We start from the raw sequence: 10,194 nt of genomic DNA on the forward strand, positions 1-10,194 counted from the left end.
TGGAAGTTCATTGAATAGAACACACCAGAGATCAGTATATAATGACGAGATCCCAAAGGCGGGAAGGCAGGCGGCAAGTTTAGGTCCAAAACAAACCCATAGAAATTGGTCTTGTTTTGGACATATTTGGGTTCAGGGTCGCCTCTTCCTCTCTGACCACACATTTTCTCTGCGCTGAACTTTTACCTTCGACCTCTGCTTGAAAAATGAAAGAAATGTAAATGTAATATTCGAGATAAAGGGTGTAAATAAAATGTACAAATCGTTTTTTGGTAATCTTACTGAAATTGTATTTATGTTCACCATATTACATGTTATACTTACTTCTGACCTCCAACGCCATGTTGTTCCTCCTACGCATGCGCAGAAGCGTAGAAGAGGTCGAATTGAAGTTTATTTTTTTTCTTTAACAAAAGACAGCAAAATGCCATCGGACTATGATAAAGATGCGTATCCAGAGCCTCCCCGCCAGACTCCCATCGTGGACAAGCAGACGACCCTTCCCAACCCAGCCCTCATTTTGACTAAACTCTTCTATTATTCCGTGGACCTCCCTGTCACCACATTCAGAGGTGAGCTAGCTAGCTAAGCTAACGTTTTGCCAATTATTTTGAACTAACCCATCTGTGGGGTTGCTAACACTAGCTAATGTTGGATATCTAGCGAGATACATGGAGACAGACCATGGCATTAAACATTTATAATGATAGAGGATTTCAAATGACAGATGTGGAGTTAAGAGAAATTGTTTCAGTTAGCTTACTAGATACCGTTAGCTGTCAAAACTAGCAAGTGTTGCGGTTATGCTTTCTACCTAGCTCGGTAGCTATGTGTTGCAGTTTTAGTTTATTCAGGTGTAGTGCATAATGTTGCATGCAGCGCAATGCACTTGACACTAGCTAGATACTACTCATTAAATATCATATTACTGTAATTCAGGGTCTAGAAATGCATCCTTCACCTCTTTCCAGTAATATCACTGATCTAACATTGGACTGGAAGTTCCACATAGCTTTCACCAATCCTTTCATGTGAAATCAGTCAGCAATAGGACTCCTTAAGTACTTTGTACCACATGATCAACAAGAAGTACATTTTGACATGTTCCCCTCATCTCTCAACAGAACTTGTGGAGGGTATCCACTCTGGCAACAAGTACAACTACTACCACCAGAAGTTCCGCCGTGTCCCAGAGCTGACCGAGTGCACAGAGGGAGACTACACCTGTTACTATGAGGCTGAGATGCAGTGGAGGAGAGATCAGTAAGTATTCCTCTTTCAAGCTCGAGGGCCACAGTGCCTCTGGCTTTACTTTCCTCCCAATGAAGGTCATTAAGTACATAGTCATGGTTTACCAGTCTGAAATAAAGGAATGTGTGAAAACCAGCAGACACTGTGGTCCTCCAGAAGTTTGACACCCCTCTACACCAACTCATCATGAGGAAAAACCCATTGACTGGATTAAATGACAAGACATACTGTAAAAAAAAAAAAAGTAGACCATCTTATCCAGAGCGACTTAGTTAGTGCATTCATCTTCAAATGGCTAGGTGGGACAACCAGTCATATTAAGTCATTTTCCCTCAAAGTACCTATCATCAAAGTCTGCTAGTAAGAGGGGGGAAAAGTCAAGTGCAAGTTCACTAAAGGCTTTCCACATCTGTTGTATGAAAAGTCTGAATCCGCATCAATTGGTTACCGGGAAGTTGACCTTACATAGTTTGTCCAAGAGATTAATGTTCGGTGGTCAGATATGATAGGACAGTTACAGGCTAACTACACCACTCGCATTGCGTGCGTTGCAAAATAGATTTAGAAATCTGTTATTCAATTATTGCGCCAACGAGTGTCTGCGTTGCCAAGGGCTAAAATAGAAATTCAGTTCTGACGCAGATCAGAAGTCCTGCCTCTCCCATCTCCTCATTGGTTTATAGAAGCAGGTACCCACGTGCCATCTCATCATTGGTTATACCCACGTGGGTGACTGAAAGACGAACAAGGTCTTGCACCTAATTTATGAAAGTTGCCAATTGCAATATAAAGTCAAGAGAAGAAAAAGCCTGGAAGGAAGAGAGATGATAAGAAACGATTTGGTTGACCGTTTTATGTGTGGATTAATTGGCGGAGTAGAGGACCTTGTGCATTTTAGACAAAATAACAACTCAATGTTTATATCCCAGGACAAATTAGCTAGCAACAGCAAGCTAGCTAAATAGGACAAATTAGCTTGCAAGTGCAAGCTAACTAGCTAAATTGCCATAAATGTTTAATGCTTTTCGACCTATCCCCAAATTAATATAATTGGTTCAGTTTGTTTTGATATTTTAACCTGCATTTGGTGTGGGGGGGACAAAATACATTTGTGCACGATGGCGCACGCGCGCAGCCGGTTTGGGTTCCGTGTTACCCACTGCTTTTAACCATTCATCGGCTTGTCCTGTTTAGTGAATTCACAACCACCCTACCCTTGTCCCTAACAGCTGTCTGTTGTGTGTGTGTGTCCTTCCCCGCCCGCCCAGTAAGGTGGACCAGGAGATTGTGAAGGTGGTCCAGGAGCGTCTGAGGGCCTGCCAGCAGAGGGAGGGTACCAGCTACCACCAGAACTGTTCCAAGGAGCTGCAGCAGTTTGCAGACGTGGCCAAGGCCTACCAGTCACGCTGTAAGTACCACTCACTCCAGTCATGCCTCAATTACAATTCAGGGTTGTAAATATGGCAGTAACACTGTTGATAGCATGTTCCAAGCATCTACGGGGCAGGAATGACAGCTAGGCCTATGCGTCGCTCGAACCTCCAACCACTGACAGCACCCGTTATTGAGTCTGCAGATGTATGTTTTAATTTCTGAATAATACTGATGGGGAAAAAAACTCATGCCAGAGAGAGAAGGTCAACAGACCCAAACCTGGAAAAATGAAGGTTACGTATGTAACCACGGTTATGTGAGCTATATGGATCACGCCAATATATTGGTATCACTTCGCAGCGGAGGGATACATCCGAGGTGAGGATTTACAGATTTACTCCCGTGTAAACCTGTGTAACGGCTAGGGTGGCCCCTATATATAGATCCCATGGCCGTGACATGTTATCTACATAATTTGAGGGGGGTGCCACATTTACCCGATAGTACCTAGCAAAGGTCCACGAGGACGCCCAGCTGGCCGCAGCACAGATATCAGCGCACAGATATCAGCGAGGGCACTCCTCGCAGTAGAGCTCAGGACACACCAACACCTCGTGTTGAATGTGCCACCACAGATCCCAGCTAGGCGATATGCTGTCGTAATCGTTTCCTCGATCCAGTGAGAGAGCCTCCGCTTTGATAGCCCAGCCCCCAGGACTCTCTCGTCATAGCAGACAAAGACCTGGTCTGTTCTCACCGACTGTGTCCGCTCCACATAGGCAGCCACAGCATGCCGGAGAGGAGGGTCATAAGCAGACAGGATAAAAGGGATGTTCACATGCCTGTCTGACAGAACCTTCGGGAGGAATGAAGGGTTGGGACAGAGATATATACTCCTCCCCCCGGGGTCCATCTGGTAGCACTCAGAACTTACCGAAAGAGCATGGAGCTCACCCACCCTCTTCATGAAGTAATCGCTACCAAGAAAGCCACCTTCAGAGAGGTTTCAGGGAGGCAGACTCCAACGTTTCTAAAGGCGGCTTTGCCAAAACTGCCAAGACCACATCCAGATCCCAGCTCGCCATTGAGTGGGTCCTAGCTGGACGCAGGGGACAAACCCCCTTCATAAACCTGGAGACCAAGGGCTGGCGCCCCACTGACCTGTCCATCCACCCCACATGACAGGCAGATATAGCAGCCAAATACCCTCTGTGTAGAGGCTGTGAAGCCCTCATCCAAGCGAGACTGTAGGTATTGGAGGACATAGTGCACCCCGCATGACTTGGGCCCAACCTCAATACTAGTGCACCAAGAGCAGAACAACCACCAGCGCAACTAGTATGCCGCGGTTATAGCAGGCGCCCTAGCGTTCTGCATGGTGTTCATTACACCCTCTTGTAGTCTTAACATGGACCATTGGTGCCGTTCAGTGGCCAATCCCACAGACTGAGGCGGTGCGGCCTCCGATGCCAGAGTTCCCCCGGCCTGAGACAGGTCTGGTCTCGGGAAGTTGCCAAGGTGTACCAGACAACAGCGACGAGCTGAACCAGGGTCGCCGGGGCCACCAGAAGCAGATGATGCTCTGCCATCCTGGTCCTGTCCAGCACAGCCTGGATCAGGGGAAAAGGGGGGGAATGCATAAATCTCCAGCCCTGGCCAATCGTGAGCCAGAGCATCCAAGCACAGAGGCCCTGGTGGCTCCGACATGGACTACCACAGGGGGCTGTGCGCATTGTCCAGGGAGGCAAACGGGTCCACCTGCACCCTTCCGAACTTGTCCCACAGGTGCTGCACCACCTGGGGATGTAGGCTCTAGTCCCAAGGTGGTGGGCCCTCCTTTGAGTGCATATCCTCTGCCACATTCAGGATGCCAGGTACGTGCCCTGCACGTAGAGACGCTAGGCGTCCCGGAGCCCAGAGAAGGAGCTCCCGTGCCATAAGAGAGGGGCAGTGCGACCTCAGTCCACCCTGATGGTTGATGTAAGCCACCACTGTGGTGTTGTCCGTTCTCACCAGGACATGTCTTCCCTTCAGATGTGGAAGGAAAGACTGCAGGGCCAGCAGTACAGCTCTAGTGTATTGATGGGCCTGCCGCTCCAAGGGTGTAGCCAACAGCCGCTGGCCAACCTGCCCTTAGTCACACCCCCCCAGCCGAATTGGGAGGAGTCTGTGCTGACCAGCTCCCAGCGGCACATCCTTAGCATCTCCACCCCACCTGAGAGAAAGGAGTGACAGCGCAACCTCAGCAATAAAGTGTCGTGGTCATGGGGTCTATATATAGGGGCGGACCCCAGCCATGACACAGGTGTACACGGGAGTAAATCTGTAAATCCTCACCTCGGATGTATCCCTCTGCCGCGGAGTGATCCAATATAGTGAAACATAACTTGGTGTCAGTTGTGTTCAGTAGTAAACATTTCGAAACTTAAGTGCTGCTGCCCGAATGTTTTTCAATATAAATCATTTCATGACACCTCCAGGGAAGAATTTCCTGCAGTGGAATGCAGAAATGTTAAGGCTGTGAGGCTACTGTTCCATTGCATTGTCAAACTGTTGTCCTTCCTCTGTAGATGGGGATCTGGGAGCCTACGCCAGCTCAAGGAAATGTCTGATGAAGCAGAAAGACAGGATGATGGCGGCTGAGGCAAAAGCTTAAACAATAACCCCTAATCACTCTGTTCCAAGTCTCTCTCCTATGTATGAAATGTAGAGTAAATATGTTTGTGAAAAAATAATTGTCCTCATTGTATTGTTTTAGCTGTAGTAACACACAACTTTTGAATGAGCTTCATCTACCCTTGACTCCAGCAGTTTTTAGCGATCTCCAGAACTCATTCTTGAATAGGAACTGTTGTGGTCTAGTCCCGCTGGGCTGCAAGTACACTGCCACAAGTAGTACTGAATCTGAAAGTATTTGATTGCGTGTCCCTGCTTCTCACTTGTTCAAAACGCATTGGGGTCTGAGTGGAAAAGCCTTGAATATTCTCATTTCAAGGGGACACAAAATACAAGAAATCTGACTCATTTGGGATTCATCTTGGTCGAATTCAAGTCCAGCGTTGTGAAATAAGCAGCCATGATTAAATCTACATGATAGCACATCTGTTCATTGTATGATTCTAAAAGAAAGATGGCTTTTCAATAAAATCAAAATGGTTTCAACAGATTTTTCCATTATCAAGTCCACTGGGCCAGTCACTCTTAAATAGCACCTGAGCCAGCACAAGTGTTACACCTTCCCACTAATGTAATGGCAACTAGCACAGGTGTAACGTGCTAATGAGGTGACACCAATCAGCGTGCCCTATGTGCTAAAGAGATGTGCTGATGCTCAACCTTAAACCAAAGCTTGTAATGAGATATGCAGGAGCATTGGCGCTGTTGCCACATAGGGCCTTCAGAAAGTATTAATACTCCTACTTATTCCACATGGTTACAGCCTGAATTTATACTGGATTAAATGTATTTCTCAACCATTTGCAGTGCCTGGATACAGCCCTTAACCGTGGTATATTGGATATATACCAAACCCAAGGTGTCTTACTCTTAAACTGGTTACCAACCATGGTATACGCTATGATTCACCACAGCTGTCAGCATTCACAGAATGAACCAGTTTATAGTACACTAAAATACACTTCAGTGAGTCTTTCTGGTTAAGTGCTTTGCATATTCTTAAATTATTCAAGCCCTGTCAAGTTTATTGATCAATGCTAGACAGCCATTGTCAAGTCTTGCCAGAGATATTACTCAACTAGGCCACCCAGGAACATTGGTCTCGGCAAACTCATATTTGGCCTTGTTTTAGGTGATTTGCCTGCCGAAATGCAGGCAAGTTCGAGGATTTTTTTATCCTAAAACTCACCAACAGGGCCTCCCGGGTGGCGCAGTGGTTAAGGGCGCTGTACTGCAGCGCCAGCTGTGCCACCAGAGACTCTGGGTTCGTACCCAGGCTCTCGTAACCGGCCTCGACCGGGAGATCCGTGGGGCGACTCACAATTGGCCTAGCGTCGTCCGGGTTAGGGAGGGTTTGGCCGGTAGAGAAATCCTTGTCATCGCGCACCAGCGACTCCTGTGGCGGGCCGGGCGCGCTAACCAATGTTGCCAGGTGCACGGTGTTTCCTCCGACACATTGGTGCGGCTGGCTTCCGGGTTGGATGGCGCTGTGTTAAGCAGTTCGGCTTGGTTGGATTGTGTATCGGAGGACGCATGACTTTAAACCTTAATCTCTCCCGAGCCCATACGGGAGTTGTAGCGATGAGACAAGATAAATACCACGAAATTGGTAAGAAAAAGGGGAAAAAAAAAAGAGGTTAGTATTATGGAGCAACTTCATCGACATCCAGCTTTCGTAACCATGAACGTCACCATTGGCCTCAAGGTGAAATTGCAGTTCCCTGCTTTTTATTTTACCTTATTTAACTAGGCAAGTCAGTTAAGAACAAATACTTATTTTCAATGACGGCCTGGAAACAGTGGGTTAACTGCCTGTTCAAGGGAAAGAACGACAGATTTGTACCTCGTCAGCTCAGGGGTTTGAACCTGCAACCTTCTGGTTACTAGTCCAACGCTCTAACCACAACTAAGGCAGGACAACTATTTTTGCAGTGACTGCGTGCATTGAACTAGCCACAGTGTAATTAGTAACTTATTCATGCAGCAAGGGATATTCAATGTCCGCTTTTTATTTTAAGCCACCTAACAGGTGCCCCTTGCGAGGCATTGGAAAATCTCCCTGGTCTTTGTTTAATTTGCTTGAAATTCACCGCTTTGTTACAAAACGTGTGGGATACAGTAATAAGGTAGTCCTAAACACTTACTGCACTCAAGTCAATGCAACTTGTTAAGTATATTTTTTGCATACTTAATCAAGACCTACCAGATTTTTTATTTGCAAAGACATCTAGCAATACCATTTTGCCCTGGGGTATTGTGGGTAGGCAACGGAATCATTTTAAATATTCAGACTAACAAATTATCGGTACGAATTTGCAGAACAGCCGGCAACTAAGCCAAAGGAATCCAAATCTTAACCTACGAGGTTAAATAATTGCACCCACCTTGTCTCCCAAGGTCTAAAGCAATCTGATTTTTTAGGGAAGACTGGGGGTTAAGAGCAGTGCTGGTTAAATCCAGATTGGAAGGAGGGGACTAAACCCTTGAAGTCCTCATTACCTGAAGTAATAATTAACCATGGTGTCAAAATGCCCAAAATAGAGTATGATCTTATTGCTGTCACATGATCTAGCTAGCCATCAGCATCTTACATCTTGATTCATATTATAGTCACATTACAGCACATCAGTTTTAGGAGACATTAATGGTGTTAAACCCTTTATTTAATCCACTGTACAAAAGTGTTTAGGAGGATGCCGGGACAGCTGCGGCCGTCCTCTGCACAGACACCCTGGTGTGAGTCTTGGCCAGGTGATCAGTGAACTCCTGCAGGACACAAAATTGACACTTTCACACATCCAAGTTCCTTAGTGTCAATAACATACTTAACCAAGTTTTGATTTGTGAATAAGAACCAGGTCTGTTAGTGTTTAATAGATCACATACCACAGCAACACAGATCTAGACTGCCCATTTGTATATTAGATCTATCATGTCTCGCTACAGTTGTGTTGCAGTTAATCGAATTGAAAGGATTCAGTGTGCACCCCTCAAAGATAACCACAATCATTACTGTATGCCTCCTTCAGTAACCCATTCACTTTTGAGACGATGAACGGGCAATACAAAGGCAACATTAACTTTCTTCCCATCCTTACAATGAAACACGGAAAAGGGCTTTATAAACTCGATATCATGAATGTGGAGGGCATCAAGGCTTTAGAACTGACCTGGTAAGGAGACTTGGTGAAGACAGTCTCCTTCCACAGATCAGGGGTCAGGTAGCTGTAGGTCTTGGAGATGGCATCAAAGGTCGCCTTGGCTGTAAAGACAAACACTTAGTATCAATTCACTTTTATGTACCCAACTATGCTACTGTAGTGACTGGGGCTGGATGTTGAGCACAGAATGGGGGAACAGAAGAGACTATTAGGAAGTCTTTCTGCCGTGCATTACTATACTCGTTAGTTTACCTCCTGATTAACGACAACTATACCACTTATGGGTGAAGCTGAGCAGAGCTAGGAGGGGTATGCGGCTGCACTGATAATACCCATTAAAACACCATTGAAAATTAGTCAAACACAGTGTAGGTTTCTTACCGAAGTTGCCTAGAGTGGCAGTGCAGCCCCTGGCCGAGGTGTAGCAATCGTCGATACCAGCCATTGTGAGCAGCTTCTTGGGCACAGGGGCAGACACGATGCCAGTACCACGGGGCGCAGGGATCAGACGCACCAGGACGGAGCCACAACGACCAGTCACCTTGCATGGCACGGTGTGGGGCTTGCCGATCTTGTTCCCCCAGTATCCCCTCCTCACAGGCACGATGGACAGCTTTGCCAGGATGATGGCTCCTCGAATGGCAGTGGCCACCTCCTTGGAGCACTTCACCCCCAGGCCTACATGGCCGTTGTAGTCACCAATGGCAACAAAAGCCTTGAACCTGGTGCGCTGGCCAGCCCTGGTCTGCTTCTGGACAGGCATAATCTTCAGCACCTCATCTTTCAACGAGGACCCCAGGAAGAAGTCAATGATCTCAGACTCCTATAACATGATAAAACACTTTCAGAAGAGGCAGGATGGAAACAAAACTATAATAAAACACACCATATGAGTGAACTGCTCATATTGCTTTTAGTTTAGTACCATGTACAGCTATGGAAACCATTAAGTTGTCATTTACCTTTATGGGCAGGGAGTAGAGATAGATCTCCTCCAGAGACTTGATCTTCATGTCCTTAACAAGGCGGCCCAGCTTGGTCACTGGCACCCACTGAAAGAGAAACATTAATATATTTAAAAATATATATTTTTAAACACTTAGTAGACAGTAAACAAAGCGACACATGTGGCACATGAGAAGTGTTTTTTCTCACACAAGTGGGAATCAAACCCAACCCTGCAAACGCCATGCTCTCAACTACTGAGCCACAGGACCACCAACTATTAGTTGTCTGAGATATACCTATAACCTTGCCATGGAAGAGGCACAGCAGGGCCTCAAACCATCTCAGTTCTCTCTAGCAGACACTACAGGAAAGAACTAAGCCACTCCAGGCCAAGCCTTGCTGACAAAGGTCTGCAGAAACAACTTATGTAGGGTTTCAAAGTTGGACTAAGAGTCACTTGAATTATTAATATAAAACCCACCATATTGCACATGCAACGTCACTCAGGCCAGTTTAGTCTCCATTCGTAATCGCCTTCATTGTGACCAGAAAGAAAAGCAAGGGCTCAAGGATGTCAACTCACTTCCTTGTCCTCGGACTTGCCGCCCCTGGCACCGCGTCCACGACCGCGACCACGGCCTCTACCGCGTCCACGACCACGACCCCGGTCGCCACTGCCAAAACCTCCACGGAAACCTCCACGTTCTCCACCGGCGTTGTCCGCCATTTGCTGTTGAATAAGGATTAAACGTCAGAATAAGTAACGATGAGCTACCTAAATTCA

General features: G+C 46.5%; 2 protein-coding genes and 1 non-coding gene across 3 annotated transcripts; 1 reads left to right on the forward strand and 2 right to left on the reverse strand.

Annotated features, from left to right (window-relative positions):
• Positions 1 to 339: 339 nt before the first annotated feature.
• ndufb10 (NADH:ubiquinone oxidoreductase subunit B10) lies at positions 340 to 5,787 on the forward strand. The gene is made up of 4 exons (XM_042317755.1): positions 340 to 572; positions 1,125 to 1,263; positions 2,520 to 2,659; positions 5,196 to 5,787. Exons 1-4 carry the CDS (start codon positions 425 to 427, stop codon positions 5,279 to 5,281), a joined length of 513 nt encoding a protein of 170 aa, XP_042173689.1. The 5' UTR covers positions 340 to 424; the 3' UTR covers positions 5,282 to 5,787.
• A 2,159-nt stretch (positions 5,788 to 7,946) lies between these two features.
• Positions 7,947 to 10,169, reverse strand: rps2 (ribosomal protein S2). Its single transcript, XM_024390747.2, has 5 exons — positions 9,994 to 10,169; positions 9,425 to 9,514; positions 8,844 to 9,285; positions 8,472 to 8,563; positions 7,947 to 8,067 (listed from the first exon to the last, which is right to left on the reverse strand). Exons 1-5 carry the CDS (start codon positions 10,135 to 10,137, stop codon positions 7,987 to 7,989), a joined length of 849 nt encoding a protein of 282 aa, XP_024246515.2. The 5' UTR covers positions 10,138 to 10,169; the 3' UTR covers positions 7,947 to 7,986.
• Positions 9,690 to 9,826, reverse strand: LOC112226351. Its single transcript, XR_002949720.2, has one exon. It is a non-coding gene; the product is annotated as a small nucleolar RNA SNORA9 (small nucleolar RNA).
• Positions 10,170 to 10,194: the final 25 nt, after the last annotated feature.

The sequence above is a fragment of the Oncorhynchus tshawytscha genome, unplaced genomic scaffold (assembly GCF_018296145.1).
Source record: "Oncorhynchus tshawytscha isolate Ot180627B unplaced genomic scaffold, Otsh_v2.0 Un_contig_7015_pilon_pilon, whole genome shotgun sequence".
Classification (NCBI taxonomy): Eukaryota; Metazoa; Chordata; class Actinopteri; order Salmoniformes; family Salmonidae; genus Oncorhynchus; species Oncorhynchus tshawytscha.